This window comes from Plectropomus leopardus, chromosome 20 (genome assembly GCF_026936395.1).
Source record: "Plectropomus leopardus strain MGB_pleo_1.0 chromosome 20, ASM2693639v1, whole genome shotgun sequence".
In the NCBI taxonomy this organism is placed as follows: domain Eukaryota; kingdom Metazoa; phylum Chordata; class Actinopteri; order Perciformes; family Serranidae; genus Plectropomus; species Plectropomus leopardus.
In genome coordinates, this window is record NC_142195.1 from 23,282,178 (window position 1) to 23,308,682 (window position 26,505).

Below are 26,505 nucleotides of genomic sequence, written 5' to 3' on the forward strand. Positions count from 1 at the left end.
TGAAGGCCAAGAAAAGAAGAAACAGAAAATGGCAACAAAGCTTTTCTACTTCCAAACTTGTGCATTAGCACATTTTCTCCACTTAATTTCATCTACAGCAATTTTCTCACTAGGCATTTCAGCTATATTATGAGTAGGACTGTGAGCATGATTGCACCACGGATACAGTAAAAGCACCATCAAATGTGTGTATTTTCATCTGTTGTAGATAATAAGGACTCAAGGCTCAGATGTACACCTCTCCACTGCGAAATGCCGTCTTATTTTGTTCTCATTTAAAGAGATTTTGAATATATTTTCTCCTGAAATGTTAGATTGAAGTCAGTGTTCATTTAGTTATATTTTTCCTTGATTTTTATATATAGTTTCTTGCATTGAAAAAAAGTTGCACTTTCAGGGTCCCTAATTAAAACCCGCAAGACACCAAAAGCTTTAGGTAGATTTTCTGTCTGCAAGGTAATTGTCTGTACCCAAGTAGTTATATAATTGTGAAAAAAAAAAATATGTTGAGAGTCTCTATAGGTGTCATTTACGGTTGCCTTGCTTCTGTCCTCTGTTGTCTGTGTCAGAGACAAGTTTGACACTCACAGCACAGGAACGTCATGCTGCACTCAGGTGCACCTCTTGAACTCTGAACTCTACCAAGCTTGTGTTCGCCGACTATGGTGCATTCATGTGCGCCTTGCAAACTCAGTAATCTATACTCAGATGGCCATGAGCGTTGATTAAATCGTGAGAGCACTTTAATTATTAGAGGCTAGAATCTTAACAATATCCCAATCATCTCCAGAAAAGCAGACTTTAAAAGTTCAAAAATTCAAATCAAGCTGTTATCAGTAAACTTCATATCATTCTTGTTTAACAGATCCCCAAGTATCTCTCTGATCAAAGCTGTTAACAGCATTTTTAAATATTTAAATACTAAAGTCATGCCAAACATGCATACATAATGACATGCATGTTTGAAATAAACTTTTTATTACTAGCCATCAGTTTGCTGCCTCATACCATCATTTTGGCTGGCAGAAAGTACACTAGGCTGGTGGATTTTTCTCATCTACCAGCTTCCTTCGTCCCGTGAGTCAAAAATTTCATTTGGACACTGCACACTTTTGTACCACTGGAAGTACATAATTCCCACAATGTAAATGTTGCTGATGTGCTTTTCCAATTTTTTTTTCGTTTTTGCATCGAGGTGTCAGCATAAGTTTTAGATGCAGATATGTAAAAATATTGGCATATATAATTTCATTATCTGCACAGCTGGCAACACACCACCAGGGGCTTGTGGTTTTATGATTCGGGTAGAGAAACCCTTTGACTTAAAGCACTCTGCCCATCCAGGGTATTAATGGATTATAAGTGCAGTATCTGTCTCTCCACAGGGAGGCACCCAACAGCTTTCACAGTGTCTGGCAGAACGCATTGGGTGGAAGAACGTCCGGCTGGGTTCTGCTGTGACGGCCATATGGCAGGTAGAGTACAGTAACAGCTCACTCAGGGATTGATGAGGCGCGACACAGAGATAACAGCTTCCTCAGTGGGGAAACAGGCCGTCTCCTGTGAAGGCACTGTCTGTTCCGCCTGACTGTCTTCCTCATCCACAGCTGAGAGACCAAGAAGGCTTCATGAACCCTTAAGTGCAGAGCTTTAGCTTAATATATTGTTTGTTTATACCGTTAATTCATTTATTAATTTGTTAAGGGATTGGATATTGAATTTGATAGCTGTATGATAATATTGAATGTAATTACTGGATTATAACTTATAGAACGCTAAATTGAATACCAAATTCTACCAGGTGGGAGCCAGCCATTTGATTCCATCTATATTTCCTGAGATACTCCAAAGTAAAGCCAGAGAGTAGTGTAGTTAATCAACAGAAATTTATCAATTTTGATCAGTTTGTCATCATTCAAGAAAAAAACTACAACAATTAACTGGTTGCAGCCTCCTGAAAGAGTATTTGGTCCTTTTCTGTTTTGTTTTGTGTTTTTAATCATAGTAAATTGAGTATATTTGGTGAGATAAAAAAAAAAAAGCTAATTAAAAATGCCACACTTGACTCACCCTGGGGAATTCTGAGGAAAATATTCTCTGCCACTTACAGCTGAAACAAAAAGTCCATCAAGAAAAAAGGAATCATCAACTATCTTAATTCTTTTTGGCCTACTGGTTTAAATCATTTTTGGAATAAAAATGTCACAAAAAATCTATTCAAGCCTTTCAAATGCAAACTTCTGCTGGTTTGCTTAGTTTCCAGTGGCAGTTAAGTCAAAGGGATAGTTCACTCCAAAATTTAAAAAAAACAAACATATTTTTTCCTCTTACCTGTAGTGTTATTTATCAGTTCAGATTGTTTTGGTATGAGAAAAATCAGCCTTCTCTCCAGTCAAACTGAACTGGATGGCACTTGCCTTTTACTGCTCAAAGTGCCAAAATATTCATTTGAAAAACTCAACAGCAATGTCTCTTTCCAGAAGTCATGACCTGATAATCCACAGACCTTGTTGTGAGCGGTTTCATGCAGGAACTATTTACTTTCTACTGGCCCATGCAGAGGGAAGCATGCATCTACTGTTAGCTCACCTGACACCACTGAGCTAAGTGACATTAATGCTCAGTCAAAGAGGATGCCACTAATGTTTACATCTGAAACTGTCACAATCACATGCTTCGTGTCCATGAGTAGATGCAAACTTTTTTCTGTGCTTTTATGCAGTTGGGCTTTAGTTTGGTTGAAAACAAACAGTTCCTACATGAAACCGCTCATTACACTCACTATTTTCAATTGGGAGTTAAACTGTCCTTAAACTATCTTTGGATTTAAGGCTGTGTTCTGGGAAACTGTGATAAGCATTTCTCCCGAGTATGTATATTTTATGGATAAAAATTGTTTTAAAAATGTCAAGAAAGAAATAGTAAATTATTAAGGATGGAAATTCTTGTTAGTTGCAGCCCTACATTGTATGTGCGTAAACGGTGATTATTAAATTAAGTGAAAAAAGAATTATAATTTGTATTAACAATACTCATTAACTGCAGTCCAACTCGCCAGTACATTACAGTAATAATTTGAGTGACAAAAGGATAAAAAGAGTAGTATCATGTCCAGGGTTGTAAAAACCTTTCCCAGCATGAGGCAGGGCCCACCCTTGACATTTTGTTAGTCTAACACATCCTAACACATATTGACAGACAAACACACTCACATCACATTCACACCTACAGGCAATTTAGAATTTCCAGTTCACCAAAGCTGAACCAGAGCACCCCCAGGAAACCCACCAAGGCACCGGCAGCACATGCAAACTTCACACAGGCGTCCCGGTGGGCTTCACACCCAGGACCTCCTTGCTGCAAGGCAATAGTGCCGTGCACAGATGAATCAAAAAATATAAAAACCAGTATTTTGGTCTCCTTGGGGCTTTAAGAAAAGCTTGTCTAAATTTGGGGAACTGGGACATCTTTTAATTTCTAAAAACTAGAGGGGTTATTACAATGGCACTTGATGATAAACTCAAGTGCAGATAAGTTTCACTGTTTTAATACTGTGAATACAGTTTTTTTTTCTTAAATAATCCTACAGTTACTAGAGAACCGTTCAAGAGAGCAAAAAATACAGTGAATTTAATTCCTCATTTTTCAGCATCCAGAAATATCTAGCTGTTTTTCAGTCTCAGGGGATGAGAGCTTTCTATCTTGCACAGTGACGCTCTGTGGTGGGTGAGTTTTAATTATTACCAGAGGCTTAAGTGTAGTGCATGTGAGACCAAGGGAGCTAGCATACAAGAGCTCTGCAGCTTTTAAAAAACCATACAGTAGAACATCTTAACACCACAATGTCATTTAACTGCCTTCAAAGTTTATTTTACCCCATAATTTGCATAAATTACGACAATATCTCTGGGCATACTGTCAGAATTGACATCCGTATCAAAAAAAAGAATCTACAGTAATGAAAGAAATCAGTTTTTATTTATAACGCTATGCCTCATGTTTAAATATCTCCTCAGAAGCTATTTTTATTCACTGTTGAATACATGATTAATGAACACAGTGTCTGGGTATTAACTGTATGGCATTTGATGACGCTTGTCGTGAATAAATGTCTCAAGGCTCAAGGTTTATGTACAGACATATAAAATGTCTGCATTAATACTAGGCAGAAATGCAGAATTAAGTTCAGAAGAGATAATAATTTAGCCAATGCACATTTGGATAATATGGGGTCAGCTACTGAAAAGAATGTCAAGTAATTCAGTTAAATTTTGCTTATGCTTTTCAAATTAAGTGTATCCACAATCAGCAATACCCCCAACACACCAGAGAGGATGTGCTGCTCTAACAAATCTGTGCAACTTCCTTGTTAACTGAAGCTGTATGTCTGTTTACATGTTTCGACAGGATGCTGAGTGGGCCAGGGTGACGACCATCGCCAACACCTTCTTGTGCAGAGCTGTGATCGTCACCTGCCCCCCTCATTTGGCAGGTCAGTGTGCGTCTCCCACCTCTGTCGACTCGCTAAATGAAATTCTCACTGACGCAGAAGCCAAATATCCTCCTCTCCCACTATGTCAGTCAAATGTGCCAAACTGTGCATCCATGCAGATAAATCTTTGATTTTCCTAAATCTTTTTGGCTCTGGGGTGTGGCAGTCACTTTGGTTGAAGTAAATTCTGTCTGAGGTCGGGCCATGGGCTGAGGAATTACCCGGATTGGATTCTGAACCCGAGCAAGAGTCAAGGCCGAAACTTTAACTGGGGGCTAATGGGACATTCGTTATGGTCGGTGGTAGGAGGCTGAAAGTGACAAACACGTCATTACTGACTTCTCTGCAATTGAGCTACCAAGAAGGGAAAAGTATGGACCCCTGCAGTAAAGTGCTGCTGTTCACAAGAAGCAGAAAGTTTTAATTGACCCTTTAAAAATACGCCATGTTAACTGAACTTCGAAGTCTTTTTTACTTTAACAGATTAACAGCACACATTACTACAAATACAATATGTTTTCTCTTGGCTGTGTGGGCAGCCATGTGCATTGACATCATGTTGTGCCTGTGAGTTTGAAAAAAACATATTCAACCCCTGAGGAGAATCCACTTTTCTTTCATATTTTCCCAGTCAGAAAATAGAAATCCTGCATTCTAACTCCCTATCATCTGCAGGGTTCACAGCGGCGACTTGGAGTTGATTTATATTTTGCAGTTTGGCTGACGCTTGTCACGTGTGGAACACATACTAAGACTGGAGCCGGGGCTAGTTTTTGCCAGGTTTCGAAGGGGCCGAAGCTGAATCTGAAGCTGGGGCTTACACTGGGTCTGTGCCTGTTTGTACTAAGCTGGCAACAGATCTGTCACTCAAAGCCTCATACTCAGAGCCGTGGACCACGGCCAGGATCCTTAATGAGACAGGTTTGGGACCAGTGTTGAATTATGCAGCATGGATTGCTCTGGCTCGGATGCCACGGTGCCACGCTTTGGCCTTAAATCAGTGTGGGAAGATTGACAGGGACTTTCAAAAGCCAAAGTCAGGCCAGTGATTGAGACGTCACCTCTCCCAAAAGGAGTCAGAGATAAATTAAAGGGAAGACTGCTGCTTGAAGTCATCTGTTTCGTTTTAATTTTCCAGAAGCGAGTAAACCTGAGTAGCTTTCCAGTTGGTGGGGGAGTGAAGGACAGAGCTTAAATGATGATAGTAGGCAGTTTCCATTACAGATTTATGCAAAACTTGGAAAAAAACTTGTGCACCTGTGAGATGACTGCGTTTTCTTTGAGTGATATGCGACTTTTCTTACAATGTTGTGCACTTCTCCTGCAGTAACATTCCAAGAAACATGGCAATTGGATGTTCAAAACAGCAGCAGGTTTATGTCTATTGTAGCCATCGCACTAATCGTCATTATGCGAGTGATAATGGAAAGGCAAGCCCCTTATACGTGGGAGCGGTCATGTATAAGGGATCTCTTGAAGGCTATAGTCCACGATTTCACAGAAGAGTTATGGATTCAAAACTTCTGGATGATCCACTCAATTTTTGAGGAGTTATGCAATATGCAATAACACCTCTTGCAGAACCTTCTGCATCATGCCCGAGGGAGCCAGTTCCTACTGACAAGCGCATAGTCATAGTATCATGTGACCTTTAAAAGCCAAAAAAGTGTCTAATCTAAAAAGTAATAATAATGTATAGTGTTGAATACAAAGTTAAAAAAGAGGCCAGAGCAACATCTGAAGCAAAACTAATTTAAATATATTGAACAGCTTATCAGCACAGCCTCAGCATGTGAATAAGTTTACTCTGGTAAGCTGTAATGCAGCTTATATGTCTAGGGCTCTTATTGTGAAAGGTAAGAATGGAGGGAGTGAAGCTGCAGCTGACAATGTGGAGTCTGTTGTCTTGATCAAACTACGGAGCCTCCGAGTTATGATTTCATGTATGCATGCAACTCTTGCTCGCAGCAGACCAGCGGCAAATGATAGTTTAGCAGATCAGCTGATGGCCTGCATGGTTAACGGTGGCAAAAAAATTGTAATGCTCAAGATGGTCAGGTTTTGCTGCACCGCGGGTGTGCAATTGGAGGTAATAACATATATGTATAAACTCACAAATGGATCAGAAATGATCAGAAACTATATGACTATTTTGATACAAACATTTACCCTCACCCTACTCACCAAAAAGAAAATCTACCCGCATTTGGCGCTTGGCGGGTGTTAATAATGGACCCTGGCTACAACCCAAACATTCAAAAGTACAGCTATGAATTGTCCACAGTATCCACGACCTCTCATATTTGGCTCTTCTTTTAGGGATGTTTGTTTCTGACATTCCCAATTCCCTCTCAAGTCACTTGCTTTTGAATCAATGAATGAGTAGGCGGATGAATGAACAAAGAAATTAATACTCTCCGGGGTCCAAAAGGTGCTTGGCATCAAAAGATACCCACCACTGCCTTCACACACACACAAATGCAAGCTCTGGATATGAGCTGCATGTTCTCTAATATATCACGTTTGTCCTGTTCTTGGCTCCTGGATTTATCTCCCCATTCATCCATCCATCTTTTATAATGAGTTCCGTCAGTTTCTTTTTTCTCCTTCTTTTTTGTTACCACTTCTCTCACTCACGTCAATGATTTATGAACTGTTTGGTTTGACTGCATATGAGATTGCTATGCATGAAAAGGATGAGCTTGGAAATGAGAATTTTGGCCTTGTGTTGAATTCTGAAGATGTGGTTGAAGTATGTGCATATTTCAGTTGGTAAACAGGTTCCCGTGTATATTCATTCTGAGACTACATCCTAGTATCTACTACTATCCTAATTAAGCTCTCACAGCATAAAGTTGGAGTATAATGCAATTAGGCGTACAGTCTTACATTCAGCAGTAGTTACAGAGACAGCTCTGCAGTTACTAAATTAACATTTTGTTTCAATGTGTTTTTCTGTCTCTCTTTATCAAGAAGGAAGTTCCTGGCAGAGCATGCTATCTGTCTGGCTGTGTGTGCACATATGTGTCTGTGTGGGAATGTGCCAGCGTATTTAATGGTTTAAGTGGGTGAAGCTAACGTTCTTGACGTCACTTGCAAAAGTCGTTGTACCTGACTAAAGGGGAATTTCATCTGATTGCAAATGAACTTGACAGGCAGCCAAGCAACACTATATCTGATGGTGCCATCTATCTTCTCGTGGAGGAGGAGCGGCTGTAATGACAGCAGGCTTGGGCAGTGTTGAGGAAACTATTACATCTGTCACTCACGGTTTAGTCCAGAGGCTTGTTTACACTGGTAGAAAACAGGTAAGCAGCGCATTAGCATTGATTTGCCAAGTGACTCTGTGAGCCAGGATTCTAGGCCAGTGTGTGCTGTGCTGTGAATGAAACTAATGGAGCCTCATTTAGGGATTAAACATGAAGTGGGAGCTGAAGTGATTGTGAAGATAAGTAATGCAATGTGATTTTTATCTTGCTGAATTTAAACTCTGTGGAAATGAATTAAGCTATCTGTGTGGATTTCACATCTCGTCTGATGAGCAATAAAGCAAGTGTTGATGAGCTGGCAAATTTAGTGCATTTGGCTTTGCAGAGCTTTGTTCAGCAGTAGAAAATGTTCGGGTGTGGAAAGGACAAACCATGGTCAGTGCGCTCTTCTAAAGGTCTCCTCATTTCTGTGGACATTAATGCATTTGTCCCACAAACACAGATAGTGATTCTTTAAGTTTTCCAAAAATAATAATAATAAATGTGTAGTGTCCAATTCTTTTTTGTGATAACAACACATTACATTAGGAATCTAACTAAGGTCCAAAATTAACACCTGCCAAGCACCAAATACAGCCAGATTTTCTGTTAATCTCAGAAGGCTGTCCACTCCACTGGCAAGTAAATGTTTGTACTTAAATAGTTATGTAACAAAAAAAACTATGCCACGAGTCTCTACAGTGTTTTGGTGTCATTTTTGGTTTGACTGCTTCTGTCCTCTGCTGTCTGTGATGAAGACGAGCTGGCAAAGCGTGCGGGCGCGGACTATGGTGCATGCAAGTGCATTTTACAAACTCATTAATCTATACTTGAATGGCCATAGAGGTTGTTTAAAAGGGGAGGGCATTTTAATTATTAGAGGCTAAAATTGTCATCTCTACATAAGAATTCCATGTAAAAATCAATTCAAGGTTCGATCAGCAAGCCCCATAATATTCTTCTTTAGCAGGTCCCCAAGTACCTCTGCAATCATTTTCAAGTTGTTTGACAACAGCATTTTAAAATAATTAAGTCATATTATGCATGCATTTTGGCCAGTAAAAATATGCATGTTTGATATAAACAAAGCTATTACTAGCCACCAGTCTGCTGCCTGCTGCCATCATTTTGACTGATATACCGTAAAGTATGCTTGGCTAATGGACTTTTTTTTTCATCGACCAGTCCCTTTGGCTAGTGAGTCAAGAGTTAATTTATGGGCACTGGATGTAACGATATTAGGAATGAAAACAATAAATCTACAGTCAAATTGAAACAAATGGGATATTATTTGTTTTCAAGCCAAAGTTTGGTGTATGCAAAGTTTGTTTGTTTTTTAAAATCACTATTAACTCGTGAATGGATCGTTTGTCGATTGAAGAATGTGCTTAAGATTGCAAGCATAAACGATATTAAATATTTTGCTTCGTGAGAAAGCAAAGAAAAAAATGATCATAATAATTTTAGGACTGTGACAAAACCTTTCACAATATGGTTATTTTGCTAGTACTGCATTTTACTGTATCTCCTTGTTGAATATTTATATATATATATGTATGAATATTAGATATATATCGGGGCTAAACATTAACACGTGCCCAGGGCGAGTACACTCTGTGTTTGGGCAAGTAGAAGGCCTTGTGATAGTGTGATTAGGCAAGTGAAACATAAATATAATATGACCCAAAAATAAACTGTGCACTGTAACGCTGAAGCAGAGGTCTTCAAGCTGAGCTGCATGTGTGAATCTGTCTCACCAACAAGTGTTCAAAGTCTAACACACTGGACACTATACAAGTTAACTCTGTACACATTAAGAGGAAAATAGACGATACGGTTGGGTACTCTTCAGAGCATAGCTACCTTGTGATTGATAAGTTGCTACCATGTCCTCCTATTCTCAGTCCGCTTCACCCCCAACTCCTACACAGCCCCATCGCCAACATTTAATCACCTCTGGCTCCAAAAAAACAAGATGGTAACAGCTAAGATACCAAACACAAGGCCTCAAAATGATCCCAAAAACCAGTGGGCGAAGTGATGGATGCTATGTCAAAATTTTTATACAGTCTATGGACCTGACCAAGGTGTCTCTCTGGCAGTGTAATAGTGTTTTCATGTCACTTTTAGTAAGAAACTGATGGAGAAAAAACGCTTCCAGCACCTTCACATGAGTAGTCTAAATGAAATATATCTTCTGTTTGTGGTCCACCAGCTACATTTAGTTGGCCATTTATTCGTAGGAGATTGAAAGCCATCCAATATTAAACCACAGTTAAATGAATTCCTAAACTAATGAGGGGAATTTAGCCAAAAGGGTCATCCTCTCTGAGTCTATTTTTGTCCAGACCAACAGCAGAAATTATGAAGTAATGTCAGAACTGCAGTGTGTGTATGGAGTGATGGGGGAGGGGTGGCTGCTGCTGCTACTACCGAGCCTTCAATTTCAATAACTGTCAAGGGGCTACGTACGTAATTCAATAAAAGAACTGTGGTGTAACGTGCCCAAAGATACAGAACAGGAATCCATCTTTAACATTTGGATTAAGTGGTTGGTGAATAGTGCTGTCTATTTGTGATGGCCCTGCAGATTTATGACAGTGAGGGCGATTTCTTTTTTTCCCTTCCTCTTTGGTATCAATCGGTAGTCATGCCTCATCCTTTTGATTCTGTGTGTATGTATGTGGATGTATCTGGTGTCTTTCATGTAGTTATGTCGAGGTGTATAATATATTCATGTACCCATGTATTTATGGGAGGCCTTGTTCAGACTGTGATAACACATTTTGTTTGAAAAAGAAAAAAAAAGACTCTATCCTTTTATATGGATATGTGCTGAGAGTTGTGGTATGAGAGGTACTTCTATCTTTGTGCTGATCAAAACCTTGATACATTGTAGTCTAATGTGAAGGTTTTTTCTCTTTTCACGTGGCTATTATCTGGGCAACACACCTAGCAAGAGGTTGTGTATGTAATTACTTCTTCACAACAAGCTGTTACATCATATGCTGTGCACTGGTCTATTGGTTTTTTAGGATGAAAGAGACGATCCAATTTCACAGCACACACAGGCTAGGCCACAAACTTAACTTCAGCTCCATCTAGCTTTAGCTATTTTCATACCTTTTAAAGTTTCTTTGCACCACTCTTTATAAATTGCCATTCGGAAGCTGCATCTCTGAATCATCATCCCTTTGATGTTATGTCTTGATTTGAGTGGCTTTTCATGTTTTACTTTCCTCATCCTTCTGACAGTCAAAGACACTAAAAGTGCCTGTGTGCTATGATAAAAGTTCAGAGTGAGAAAGTAATGGAAATTCCGAAGCCCTTTGCTTCCTGGAGGCAACCATGGATGTAACTCACAGGTCAGTGACAAAAGAAAACTGAGAAAGCAAGGTCAACACTGTCCAGTAGTGCATTCACAAAAAAATGACTGAGAGGATTCAAATGCCACAGTATTCAAAAAGGAGAGAGTGAGATTAAGACAGACAGAAGGACGATGAAAAGACTGAAAGGAAACCACTCTGGGGGGAAGCAGCATCCTTAAAAGTCAGAGTGTTATGGGTCAGGAACCAGCAGTTGTGCAATTTGCTCTGGAGCCATAAAACACTCTCGAACTTGCAGCTGTTTTCCAGAGATGACAGAATGATGCAAAAAGCAGTCTGATGAACGGTCAAATGAGAGTTCTTATGTTCAGAGAACGATGCAAATGAGGATTGTATTGGCATCCTTTAGTGGGAACGGGATCAAGATATAACAGAATTATTATTATTATTATCATCAGCACCATCACATGGACCCCTAAAAACATCTGAATTCAGAGATGCGACACAGAATATAATAAAAGGAACATCCATAAAAGAAAAAAAAGGTTCACAACTATGGTCAAGAAGCTAAAGCAGGAGTGGTTAACACCATGTTTACAACAGTGTGCCATGTGCTTGTGTAATTTTTCTTTTTACAATACAGTAACTGACTGGAAATAAGTAAAATTCTTTTTTTTTTGTATATTACATTTTACACCATGCTTTTTAAATTATTCCAAGGCTTGGAGTTACAAGTTTTAATATTCTACTGTGATTCACGTATTTTTATGGTTCAAAAGCTAAATAAAGGTGTTATACATATAATTTCACAAATCAATTAATCTCAGTCCATCATAACACCATGCCTGACCAAGATGAAAGAGCAGATGATATGTTGACTGTCCAATGTTGTGTTGGTCGTACTATAGAGTAATTTACTGCTTGTGTATAGTAAATAATACAAAGTTTAGCAACAAAATTGGATACTTAATTGCAATATTAGTCTGGAAAAAAAGCTTTTTTTGACTTGCATATTTCACCCACAGTGGTCAAGCTATAAAGCGGCACCTCTTTGACTCAAATGGTTCAGGACACTGATTGGCATCATAGAGATTCATATACTGTTAGTATAATTTTAAATAAATAAACCGTGTGTTTTAAATAATTTAGTGAATAAGTTGTAACTGTGTGTGTTGCTCATGTGGTTGGACCACATAAATAATACAGATAATCCTAAGAAATTGACGAGACACACTTACAGATGGAAATAAGCATGCAGTGTTTTTTCTGCTGACCATGCAAACCTTACTAAAGGAAAAAAATGTCAATCAATTTATGAGTGAGAGAAGTTTTCTAATATTTTGTGTCTTTGATTTGAATTTTGTGTAGATTGAAGTTGTATTAACACCAAAATGCATGGCAAATTTTTGCTTCACGTTTCTCGCTTGAAAATGCCATTTGAGGGTTTTGTGGAGTAGTTAACTACGAAATATTCGTCCTCAGCTGTGGTAACGGTTGTGCTAACTACCTGAGGAGGGCCACTAGGTGTTAACTTGGTTTATAATAAAGCAAAATTAGCTGCTTGAATCAAGTGATTTGAACACAGCAAACAAAGAGGCTCATGAACACAGCAACAATCTCTTTTTCAATTGCATATTGTTTACAGCAGCTCATTAATGCTTTCCTCTTTCCCTTGTTTACCTATTATAATAAAAAACACACTTATATTACTCAACAAAACAGCTTACCCAAGTCGCAAATACATATTTTCAGAACTTTTGTTTTGTCTCTGCACAGAACTGATGATAAGTTGTAGAGTCCCTGTTGCTCAGAGACAGTATTAAAAAGTTTGTCCTTCTTTTCTGACCAGATTTCAACATGTTAAGTTTTTTGTAACACAGCATCCAGAGAATTTCAGAGAGTTTAAAAAGTTTACCTCACACAAATGTCACAAATTTTGCGTGTTCGCATTGTATCATCCATGTAACTTAGCACAAACTCATATCTATTTGTATCTTTGAATTGACTTTGTATATAATAGTGTCAAATGAAAATTTTGCTTTGTGTTCGGTGTGAACGCATGATAAGTAAAAAAAAAAAAAGGAAATAAGTTGTAATTCCCCTGAAAAAGAAATAGCCATGCTATGCTAATTGTTGCTCTGAGGTAACTGCTAACAGCTGCATGCTAATGTGCTCAGAATTACAATGTTAACTTGCTGATGTTAAGCAGGTATAATGTTTACCATGTTCACCATTAGTTTAGCATGCTAACATTTGCTAATTAGCAAGTACATCTGAGGATAGTGTGTAGTTTTGCATGTATTTGGTAAAAAAAAAAAAAAAAAAAACTTTGATGAATCAAGTATAAAATACTGGACAAAGTGGAATATGGAGCCTGATAGTAGCGCTGGAGAAAAATTCATGGAGCACCAAAGTCAATACAATTCAATATCAGGAGGGCACGAGTGTGGCTAACAAATTTCAAGCAAATCAATCCTACAGTTTGTTTAGACATTTCACAAAAAAAAAATCAACATCATGGTATCACTTGTGGCTAAGTCCAGTGATTACCAAAGTTAAAAGGATTTATCATCTTGGCATCATAGATACCTGCAGCAAATTCCATTTGTCAAGATTTCACTTAAAGCCAAAAATATCGACCTACAGGTGGTATTACACGTAAAGAAAGGGGACTGCCAAAGTCAATAGGATTCATCATCTGGACACCAAGAATGTCTGTGGAAAATGTCAGGGCAATTCATATTTCAGTCTGGACCGAAGTGGTGAACTGACTGACACTGTCTTTAGAGGCACTAGCATGGCTAAAATATGCTACACTCTCACTGACCTCATCAACCTCTAAATAATTTAGCTATTTTCTCTAGTTATTAGCATCAAGAAACTCTTACATGCCTGCTTTTTTGTATATTTTTGTTTGCAGTTTGAGGGTAAAGTAACCCAACAGCAAACAATAGACTGATGTGAAGTTGAGGATATTTTGTCATTTTTCAAGTTCCTCTTTCAATTCTGCTGCAGAGAGGAAATCCTCAGGTTTTATCCTGTGGAGATGCCAAGCCATAGTGGATAAGGTTTGTAATTTAGGCCACCTTTTGAGACGGTGCCAAAAGTGAGGCGCTTTCAAAAGTGAAGTGAAAGCCCTCAACAAGTTTGGAAATTGCTGGATGCCAGAAAGAAAGCATGACAATAGTCTTATTCTGTCACTGACGTCTATTTACAAGCAGTACTCTGCTCCTATTCATCAGCTAGCCACCTTTTAAGCACACGGTATCAGACTGGTGTGCTTAGTGTTATTTATTTCGTTATATAAACTGGCATCCCAGTGAACCTGTTTATTCACATCATCTCCATTCAACTGTGATGCTAAATTGTGATGAAGTTCTACGAAAGTGTCACAGCAGATTTATGCACATTAGAGATGATGACAGGCTTGTAGCTGAAAAGCACTTTAGTGTTCAAAAGAATGAGATGCCAGAATATGTCTCATTTAGCCATCAATGATTTAACAAATAATGAGGTAGAAGGCATTCCCTGCCATCAACTTAGACAGCTTTGGTGTCAAAACATGCCGCTTTATGGATATGACACCACTTGACAGGTCTTATGTCATGTGTACAGTGCTGTCATTTGAACGTCTAAGTGACCATGTCAAATTAGTTTGGAGCCACTTATCATGTCACTGTTTTTCAGTTTTACTGCTTGGGGCTCATCAATTTTGTTTAGCATTAAGGGCATTATTTTGAGGTAGCTGACAAGCTCTTGACAGTTTCTAAATGATGTTTCACATCTTCCACTGGTTCATTCGTTAAAAGCCTGGCTTTTGGCCAGATGTCGCTTCATTTGCCAGAGTGAGCACAGAAACAGTCTGCCTTCTCTGCATGCGTGACATACTGTACCTCTAAAGGTACTGATGAAGTTACTTGACTGCTCTCACATCACAGAGATGGAGCTTTTACAGATGGAAGTGCTGTGTTTAGTACCCTGCCACCAGAGTAGTTTTAGGTCATGGGGATTCCTTTGCGAAGCCATTAATGCTAGTCAGTGATTCAAGATGAAACCATCCTAATCAATAGAGTGCTGTTGGTCTTCACTTGTTTGTATTTCCCACATTTACTCCCTCTATACAGTATGTACACCAGGTTAAACGAAGGAAGGCGCATTAAGTGGAATTCAAAACAGGGTTCCTACAGCATAAGGCAAGTTAGATTTTAGGCCTTTTAAGACTTTTTGAATGCCACTCAGAATAAAATTCAAGACAAACTTTTCAATAAGCAAAATTACAGAAAAAAAAAGAAAAACTGAACTACAATTATGTAGAGTTGGAACAATTCTGAGAGGCACATTAGGGGCGACCACGCAGAAAATCTCCACAGTCGGATTTGCAATTTTTCCCAAATGTTTGACTGTTTCATTGTGGCGGAGGTAAGGGAAGAACAGAATTGGGAAATATCTGGCATTTGTTTTCAGGTTTTTTTGTTATTGTTTTTTTTCTGATTTTATGATTATCAATCTCAAATGACATCTTTTATTTTGAGCATGATTGTATGACTATGGGGTGCTTTTAACTCAGACGTCGATGTAAGCACAATGTGCTATAGTAATAATTATCCATGCAAAAAAGGAGTGATGTGTGTAGGATTTAACGAAGCTTCCATGCAGATAATTAGCATCTGATTTTCATTTACAGCCCCAGATGCAACGTCAAAGCAATAAACGATCAATGAAATCCTACCTCCAAGTTTTAGCATCTTAAGACCTTTGAAACATTGTTTAGGACATTGTAATACCATTAAAGGCCTTATTTTTAAATTAATTAATTCAATACCCTTTAAGACTTTTCAAGGATCTGCAGAAACGCTGTAGAAAAAGCATAGAGTTTTTGGGATTCATGGTGTACTGTTGTTTTCCCCACAGCAAAGATCAACTACCAACCAGCCCTGCCTAGCCAGAGAGAATTCCTTACCCAGAACATGCCTGTGGGCCACATGATAAAATTCATTATTACCTACCAGACGGTGAGTAACTGAATATAAATCACAACTGAACAGAAGTTAACATGAATAATGTTACGAGGATACAAATTTAGAAACATTCAATTTGAACAATCACTCCTTGTCCTCTAAACAGTTGTTGCAGCTTTTACATATTTTTCTTAAATTGGCCACACTTACAAAGGGGTGAAACTATTTCAATTTATTGCAAACTCCATCACATAAATGACACTACATGCTTGTCATATTTGATATTGTACAACTGCAACACATGTGGCCCATTTCACAAAAGTAAATTACTTTTGGGCCACATGTGTTGCAGTCGTACAATATCAAATATGACGTGAGCATTGCCTACATGCAAATGATGGCTGTGTCAAGATTCATAACTCATTGTTGCTTGCAAATTGCAGATACATTTGTCAATCCAACAGGGCTCTCACATGGCCATGTCTGGGATGCAAGTGCAATGTTTGTTCTGATGAGTAAAATTTGTCAAAATTATTAGATTTTTCAGTGTGCAGCTTCTTATTTCATGTAAAATGAATGAATGCTCCTCAGTAGGGGTGTCAGCAAAAGTGAGGGAAAATTGTTTTTGAATTTGTATTTGTATTTCATAAAACAGAAAGCCTGAAGCAATGAATGGTTGACTCATGGCACAAGTTCTTTTTGGATGTCAACACTTTGTACAAAAGAGCTTCTAGCACATGAAATTTCATTTGTTTAATCTTTTCCATCTTGCACTTTACAACCACAAAATTAATTAACAAAATGCTTGTGAACCTTGTTAGTAGATTAAATTTGTCTACTGTAATGAACACAAAGTCATTAGTGCTTAGATCTGTGCCTTGGGGTTTTGCCAAGATGCATTTGGATTCTGATAAATGCAAATAAAAATATTGGTCACTGATCTAGAATACACTTTGTTTGATATTCTCCTTCTCAGTTAGTAGTCTTCTACATGATTTGAGATGTTACATTTCTTTCTACAGTTATGAATATGATGTGTTTTTCTGCAGAGTGTAAAACTTGCAGTACTGCATAAAAATATTTTATTTTATCTATTTATTTATTTGAAATGGACATACAGTAACATTGGTGCCGTAACATTCAGACATGCACAAGACACAGATGCACTGCTTTGAGCGTTTATCGCAAAATGCTAATTTGTAACACCTGACCATGGGAGGCTTTTCCAAATTACAAATTAAAATACAGAGAAAGAAGAAGAATAACATAAAATAAATATAGGTCATTTCAACACAATATAATTATAAGTGGTAGATAAAATACAAATATAAAAAGGCTGTGTGAGGAGACTAAACATACATGATCCTATACCTGTTTAAGTGTGGGAACAAAGTTGTTTCTCCTTCGGCAACGACTTCATACCTTTGTTAAAAGCAATAAAATTGTTTTGCAGTTTTAGCTCAGTGGGTAGACTATTCCAAAGTTTTAGAGAAGGAGGCCGACCATGCAAACATTTAAACATCAATTTCAGATTACAGTAGCCAAAAAACTTTCAGAACTAAACATATTATGTTTCTCTAGTGCATGGCAGTGGTGCCATCTTAGAGGTTTTCTGTCCAGGATTTTTATTGTTTGATTATATAAAGACATGATTGGTTTTAAGGATGTTTGTGAGGCCTAGGACCAAGTAATGCAGTTTGAGAGATGTAAGAATATCTTAGCATGCATATAAAGTTGGGCTGTTTTTAATGAAAGATACTTCCTAATTATTCTGAAAGTTTAAATTATATGTAACCTTTTTACAAATATAGTTAATTATAATAACAGAATTAATAATAAATACTTGACATATTCAGCCACACTAATGGGTTCGTTATTAATTTTAACTAAGAAATCTTTGTTTTGTTTACAAATAGAGAAACATATTGAAACTGTTTTTTTGATGTTTTAATGGTGAAAATCAAGTGTGTGAAGTTAAGCAGTGTGGATGAGTGTTTATACTTCCTCCTACATATGGCATGCAATGATGGAAGAAAATGCAGAGAAAAGGAATAAAGCAGACCTAACTGAGAACAGCAGGTGAGGGTTAGAAACACACTGATGCTACAGAACAGTGCACTGAGCACTGATAAAGGCAACATGAAATTCAGTCTGAGCCAACACTTACAACAAAGAGCTGAAATAATGATCAAAACAGCTTCAGACTATCAGATGTTATTATGCACGGGTGAAAGAGACGTAAGGCTGTATCCAAAATCACACCCATTAAATGCATAATGCATTACATTTACTCACCGCCTTCTGAGTGTCCAAACTCTAAGTATAAATGTATGCAAGACATGTCCATCAAAATGTCCACAATAGAACAAAAGACGTAGCGTCCATTACAGGGAAACTTCCTTCTGCTGCTGTCTTCTATATCCCACAATACATTGGGGCTCATTTTGAAAATGTGGAAATTACAGTCACATAACAATAAAGCTTTCAGTGATTACACAAAATGGCTATGCTTAATAAACATCCAACATTTACTTAAGTTGAATTTACACCGCCGTGCGGTAATTCGCCACCTTCAACCCTTTTCAATGAGGGGAAGATTGCAGAGGGGATATGGCAGTGGGGGTATGAAGCGGTCTACAGTATGTGCACATGCACAGATTTTGCTCTGACAGGCTGAGTTCACCGGTTGAACTTATGGCAGTTGCTGCTCAGCTTTTGCTGATCAAATATCGAGTATCAAGATAGAAGACAAGATGGAAGAGCTGATAATGTTGATGTCTGAATACCAAGATTTACGGCACAAGCAATTTCTCAGGACAACTAGAAGAAAAAACTGGGCCTGGGATAACACTCCCTTCAAATTTCAGATGAATGCTAAATTGCCCAAATATGTAGAAATTTTTGGTAATTTCAGTGATTTCCGTTGTCTTGATGCAGTATGCAGCTACTAGCTAGATTGCAGTTCAGCCAGTGTTCAGCAAAGCACCTGTAATCAAAGCTGTGGACCGCAGCAAAAGGAGTCACTTTAAAAACGCTTTGCCTTTTGGGGGAACCCTTTTGCAAATCAATGCTTGTCGGTAGTTGTGCAGTGGTGTGAGAGCAGCTTTGGTCTAGATCCTATTATCCGAAGTCAGATGTATAAAGTGTGTGTATGCATTTTTCCATACATGAACTGGTATTTAAAAACGAGTCATCTGCACACCTTATACATACTTGAGACCAGGCATACACACGGTTTTAGCCAATAGCTTGGGACAATCTGTCAATGCAGAGCTGATCAGAGCTAATCGATAAATGAGAGGGCCACTGCAAACTTTCAGAACCAGCAGAATGAACAGTTAAGTTTCACTATTAATGTGTCTGATGTTCTGCTGCTCCATCGCTGCCCTGAGTGGGCTCTGCACTCCGACAGTGTGGTGCTAATGTTAAATATATTTCAATAGTGCTCGTAATGAACATCCCGGCTCCAAAAATAGAAAATGGCCCCCACAAATAAATAAATGTGTGGGAAACCCTTGAAATTATAAATTGCTTTTAGGCTGCTCAGCTTAATGAAATAGTCATATCTCATACCTCTCTGCACATTTTAAACTCAGTGTTTTGAACATAACTTGTCACTGAAAAGGGCCCTGTCTGCAAGTCCTGTGGTTGAACATTCGGACGCACCTGCCTCGAGGGGAGTTTCGCCACTGCTGTTACATGGTTTTACTTTAAAAATGTTTGTACAACAAATGTTGTACTGCTCCAAGTGTGCATGTTGCAAAGCTCTCTAATGACTCAGAGAGCCACAAAATCTGATACTCACATCTTACTCTTACTGAGAGTACGATTTTTTTCTATTCCTGGCATCTAAAGCTGTGAGCCCTGCATCTCCATTTGATTTCTGCATTCACTCTAGGGATGGAAATTGATAAGATTGTTTTGGTAACACTGCCCACACCAATTTTACTTATTTGTCTGATTCCCTTATTAACTCCTGATCAATTTTCTGTGTAAAAGTGGTGGCTGATGGACAAGCTAGCTGTAGCCTCAGAGCAACCTGCAGCGACAGTCTGTCTGTCATTATCAAAAATGGATGAAATGAGAGAATATATAATTGTAAAGCATTTCTATTTTGTTTCAGTGTTCTTGGTCAAAGAAAAACATTTGCTAAGCCAGTCTCAAGCATAATGTGTCAAATAAATGGTATTCCTGGAATTTCAGCCCAAGCTGTGAAGAAAGATCTTTCAGCATATTGCTGGTGTATCCAGCCTTAATTACTTTTACAATAACATATAAGCAGCACTGTCGTCTTTTTTTGTGAAATGAAGCCACGCTCTGGATGTTTGTTCTTTCCTTGTTGGATCTCTTATTTGTTTATTGTGCAAATCCATTTAACATGCATGTTTATGGTGAGAAAAATCAAACCAATGCCCTCTCAGCTCAACCCAGCTGGAGACAATAAGAGCTGTTCATTGATTAACAATCAGATATGATTTCAGCCAGTCCTGAAACATTGGCCTTTGCCATCAATTCTTGGTGTCACAATACTCGGTTAAGATGCACATTGACCATGGTCAAATGTAACTACCTGACAAAACGTAATGAGCAGAACAAGGTCCACTTATCTGCAGGCCTCTTGCCTAGGCCAAGGTCCGCCTGTATAAGGACCTGAGAAAAGCTGTTCATGCTTGAAAACCGACAAATGGCATTGACTAGAAGCAGGTCTCGCATGAAAGAGTGAGCTATATACCTCCACAGTGTGGTGAGAGAATGAGGAGATTCTGCAGGAAGCTTCTGCTTGTACTTACTGCCATTTATTGCCTAATAATGGAGCAATCATGTTTTTTTACACAATAGTATTGGAAATTAAATTACTGTGATCTGCGGATTTTTAATGATGATTTATTTAAAAGACTATTCACTCAGGTAATCCTACATGAAAAAATATCTTAATACTCAAGCCCATCAAGGCACAGACAGACAAATAGAAATGGCATGGATTTCATTCATCCTTGTAGCTGTGATTAAAGCAATCACCTTTTCTTTTTGAACTGAAAACAGCCTCAGAGGGCTGTGCACAGTGCATAGAAACAGCTCATTTTAAAAGGACATAAAGAAACACCAGCAAGTTCCTCTGAGGAGAGAGATAGAGCGAGTTTAGTGCTGGACACTGCCATCTTGTTCACTGTCATTTCAGAGGAGAATAATTTAAAAACCAACCTCCCGCTAAAACCCATGACACAGGAATCAGAGAGACACTTTGATAGCAGATGGCAGCAGACACCTCTCGTAGAAGATGTAATAAAAGAGAACACTGAGCTGACTGAGCAGTTCACTGGGACACTCTTGTCAAATCACTTGTGCAAGCCCAAGGACTTTGCATTTTCAGCATAAATAGTTGAGTCTGCACTCCTGCCTTGGATTATCTTCTCCACAGTGGGCGACAATCCTAGAAGCACCAGCTTGTCCCTCTCAGCATCTAAGTCCTTGGAGGCAGCCCCGGGCTGGGCATCACATCTGTCTCTGCACTTACCTCTGTCAGTGCTCCCAAATGTTGGGTAATTTGTCAGGGCAATGTCCTAATCATCTCCACATTATATGGAGCTTATGTGAAGTCCGGGTGTAAAAAGCTGAACATCAGCAAATTCTATAGCCTGAAGGAGCCCATTTGTGCATGGTGCATGTGGCGACAGGTCAGGCGAAGGATGGTAGCGGCAAGTGTCCTGTCTTGAGCTAAAAAGATCCATACATGGCTTCCTCAACACGGTCCAACAATGTTGAAATAATGATCACGGAGGTTAGGCAGCTGAGACCGCTGAGACTATGGTGTGTGTTTACAGATCTAAAAACCGTCCCGCATGCTGTGCATCTGTATTGCAAGGAAATGCCTCTTCTCCTCAGTGTCTCCTGAGGTCTAGAACAGAATGAAAGTATGCCATCATACTTCACGCTTGTTGATCACTCAAATTAGCCTCCCTGACAATGCTCTTTGGCAGGACAGATGTCTTGTGCTGAAAAAATTTGGATGGGTCTGGCCCTGAAACAATAATTTTAAGAAACAAAAGGATGGTGTGCCGCCAAGAGTTTTTACAAGTTGAAATTTTTTTTTTCCATTGAAGAGTAAATTTGGAATGCAAGCAGGGTTGTACCTGACTTAGAATTATGACAGTTGAATCAGATTTGGCTGTTCATTACAAATATTCAACGATTCTTTTTGTTTCCCATACAAAGTTTAAAGTTTAAAGCCGGTCACTCAGTGTGACAGCGGCATTCACACAATAAAGTAAACAAGTTCACCGCACTACTACGATGGGTTGTAAATGTGCAGCAACATTTTTTGCCGACACTAGATATCAAACCAAAGACAAGAGACTCAGTATTAAGCTGCTGTTAGCTGTTAATTCACCACTCCTAAGCAGAAGGTCTCCACTTTCTCCTCCTCCGTGCTGCTGCCTGCATGTCCGCAGCTCTCTGTACCAAAGAATAGCGTGAAAGTCAAGAGCACTCAATCCACAGCAATCTGGGGACCGAAAAGTCCCCAGGAGTACACAATACAGAAGAAAAACATCTGTTTGACTTGAAGAAGTCTTTGTCTTTGATGATAAGTCCTATATATAAGAATGTTCCTTAAGCAATAATTGGGAGAGTGCAGCAACAGTGCAATGTAAATAAACCCAGTTTAACTCTATTTTGTTACTGTAAGTTAAGTTGTTCTCTGGTGGTTTAAGCTAAATGTCATCAAACTAATAACCAGGCAAGATGGTTGCAAGACAACTATAATGAATTAATTTCTTCAATCACTATCTATCAGGTCAAGTTACTATTTATTTACGATTAAAACAACTATGTAAAAATGAGGGTTTCAGACTCACAAATAGTCCAATGCCAATGTACTAGACAGAGTAAATCTGCATGAATGGATAAATGAGTGCACACTGAAATACATAAGCATCCATCCATATGCAAATTTAAATGCACTAGCACGCATGCAGTGGTTAGAAGAAGTGCCACAAAGACTGCAGATATATTTCTCACAGTATTTTAACCTCAAAGTATGTCAAAAAATGAATAAATGTATGACTAAAAAATGTCATTGTTAAGTGTCATTTGGTACTCACTCAAAGTAGTCGGTACAACCCAAAAGCCTTGGTGGCAGGTTCATCAGAGTCACTTATTATTACATGAGGCAGCAAGGTTGCCAGCAGACTACACATAGCGTGTGCATGAGAGCTAAATACTTACTATTTAATGAGACATTTGTATCACATTTATACTGTAAGTCTCATGCTATTTTAGGAAAGACCATAGAATGGTCTCAGATCATAAAATCATAAAATCTGCCCAAATTAAATGTATTCAAATTAACTATGCTGTAAAATATATTTAAGAAATGCTTGCTTTTTTGTATATTTTACAACATACAATGTCTGTACAAATCGTTGTACATAATTTTTTTGCCTCTTTTTAGACCTCAGTCACGATTATTTTGATACTATACGTTTTGTTTATGGTAGTTTAGTACCCCACAGTTGTACGACAAGGTATATTTTCTTAAATGACAACTAAACCTTAAAAAATAATGTATCAGTAGTATCAAATAGTATCAAAGGTTAGTCAGAACTATATCCAATCTGCATTTCCAATCGTTTTAGATGACAAATTGCTGTTTAAGTGCATCACACAACTGTAATGTCGCTTATAGTGTTTGGTTTTGGCTATTGTCAGGATTGTCTAAGGAAGTGCATCATCAGAGTCTGTTGGATGAATTTTACAGTTTTGTTTCAAAATTGTCACATAGGAATAAATATGTCATGTTTTACATGTATTCTTAGTGAAAGTAACTTTCTTGTTTTGGCAAATGAATGCGGACATTTTAAAAAGCAGTGTATTTTATGTCTGCATCTGCCACCAGTGGGCCATCAGGATAAGACTAAGCCTAATATGTGTAGTCCATTACAGGAGAGACTTGATGCTCTCTGCAGTGAGGTGGGGAAAAAAACGCACTACCAAAATGCCAAAAGGAGTTACAAAATATCCGATGCCAGCAATAAACCAATATTGTGCATCCCTAAAACTACAAAGTGCCCATTCAAGTTAAATCCATCATTGCTAAATGTCAATTCCCAAAAGCAAATCTAGGTGAGGAAACCTGGTTTAGAGGGGGGAGGTACAACCAAGTGCCCTGGAGCCTGGGAGCCAGACACAGAGCTTCGAGGTCAGCGCGGAACTGGCGGGTTCAAAGCAAAGGGTTGGCACATGTTTCCACAGAAATACTGTTAGATTAGGACAGTGTTACTAATGGTAATAATCACTAGGTAGCTAGCTCCTACCAGACCCAGATGGGGCACAATGCAGAAAACTGAAGAGTAGCAAAATCAACCTGTAAACAGACATCCCTAAACAGTTGGTCAAGGATGCTTGCAGAGTGAGGCAATTCAAGGGAGCAAATTGCCCTCAACTTCAATTGGCTTTTTCTTCTCTGCATGCTTCAGTATAAAAATTACTGTCTAATGGCAAGGGAATGCTTATATTATATGGTACAAAGAAAGAAGGTAGCCCTTAAGGCAGCCCTTGAGTTAAAGACGTTTCATTGCTAAGAATGATTCTCTTTGTTGTAAATACCATTAAATGTGACACTTGTGTGGCAGTAAGGTTCTATTTAGCTTCAAGTGCAGTTCAGTCGTTTTGAGTGGTTGTCTGTGCTGAATGAAATGGCACTTAATATAACTTGTGCGCAAGGGAGTTCTCGTTGGGTTTTGTGCTTCTGTAATTATTGCTGATATATGAGGAAGCTGTGAGCTGTCTCTGTTTCTCTACAGGCTTTTTGGAAGGAGAAGGGCTTCTCTGGGGAAATAGTGGTGGGATCCTCCATCGAGTGTCCTTTCTGTGTTACATTTGATGCCACCAGCCCCAGTGGTAATGCTGCTTTGGTCGGCTTCATTGCTGGCAAGCAGGCTTCTCGATGGAGCTCCAAGGAGGTAATGGCTTATCAATGTGAAGACAGATAAAATCATTAGTATTTATCTGTAATTTAAACATGTTATGTTCTGTGCTTGTAACAGTCTCTTGCCATCTGAATTTCCATTGTGATTCATTACGATCTCATGTTAATTTATACTGCACAGAAATGGCAAATAAGAACAGTCACTGATGCATATTTTTACATAATTGCAGTGATGTGTAGTAAATATATTTAAGTTGATAATGGATAGAAACTGTGGTTTGCCAGGCTTATGCTGTCAGCAGACATGTAATATTCCATTATTGCGAGCTATTCCTGATATGGACATGGTTCTCAATGGCTTTGAAGTCTGGTAGTTTCATCAGAATTATACCATCTTCTCCAAGAGGGATGGGCCAATTATCATCCTGGACAATTATTTGCCTCAATATTCAACATTTTAAACAATGAACCAATTGTTTGGGGTTTTTTACCTGTTAGCCAATAGGAAAAAAAATCAATTAAAAATGTGCTACTCTGGTAAGGAATGCCATTTTGGTCAATATCAAATGGAAATACATATATATATATAAAACTATGATATTATAAATACATCAATAAATAAATATGACTATGAAAAACTCCACAAATAAATGAGGCAAAAAAATAACCACTATTTAGCCTCACTCAATGTCCGGCCCACAGCATTATCTGACTAGTTGCACATCATGAGTGACAGCCTATCAACACTAAAGGCTGCCATGCAAAAAATGAGGAAAGATAAAACACGTAATGAAGCTGCTCCTGTGAGTGAGCAGGGCAGCAGATATTGCTGACGTTGTCACCACAATCTAATACAATAAAGATGCAAAACACCCAGTGTTTCCACTAGTAATGTCCTGCTGTTAATAATAATAAGTACCAGAGGTAACCTAAAATGTATGAGGAGGTGAAAACTGTAAGCAGAGGAAGAGGGAGTTAGACGGCGCTAGGACGAGGGCGATACATGTGATGAGTTTATCATAGTTTCGAAAACCGCAGTGCAGTTAGGGTACAAACATTTCATAAAATAGACATATACATAAAATGCTGACATGCAGATGCACATTCAACGCTCATTTTACCTGTTCATGTACGTCAGCCTTCACTCTGTCTCTGTTAGCAGAGACTTCAGTCTGCAGTGTACTTTATACACTGATCATGAAGCCCAAAGTAACTCTAAAGTTCTCTTGTTTATCAAAGAAAGTTTTTGTATTGCAGCGAGCTTCAGTCCTCTCTCTCTCTCTCTACTGAAGAAAAAGTCTTTGGGAGTATCACACAAAACAACAACAGAGAAGGCAGGCTGCAATTCATGCAAAGAATGTGGAAGAGCGATGTTTCTTTTTCGAAGATTACATTGGAAAGTCCTCTTTTGCAACATCTAATGAAACATATACTGTACTTTAAGGCATTAAACAAGCTGTTGTTTTAAAGTTTGTATTATTTTTAATTTTAGGAGGGGTGCACAATAACATTGGCACAGCAGCAGCATCAGTAGATATTGGCTTTAAAATTACAT

The 26,505-nt window shown here is 38.5% G+C and overlaps 2 protein-coding genes across 2 annotated transcripts in view; one reads left to right on the top strand and one right to left on the bottom strand.

Annotated features, from left to right (window-relative positions):
* Nucleotides 1-26,505, bottom strand: part of vsig8a (V-set and immunoglobulin domain containing 8a) — an 86,513-nt gene that overhangs the window by 32,737 nt on the left and 27,271 nt on the right. The window lies entirely within an intron of this gene.
* The window catches only part of LOC121959596 (putative flavin-containing monoamine oxidase A), a 51,483-nt gene that overhangs the window by 5,042 nt on the left and 19,936 nt on the right, over nt 1-26,505 (top strand). The window contains exons 6-9 of the mRNA XM_042509001.2: nt 1,386-1,475; nt 4,408-4,492; nt 15,978-16,078; nt 24,826-24,984. Of these exons, the coding sequence (XP_042364935.2) occupies nt 1,386-1,475; nt 4,408-4,492; nt 15,978-16,078; nt 24,826-24,984 (435 nt within the window). The remainder of the gene's footprint in view (nt 1-1,385; nt 1,476-4,407; nt 4,493-15,977; nt 16,079-24,825; nt 24,985-26,505) is intronic.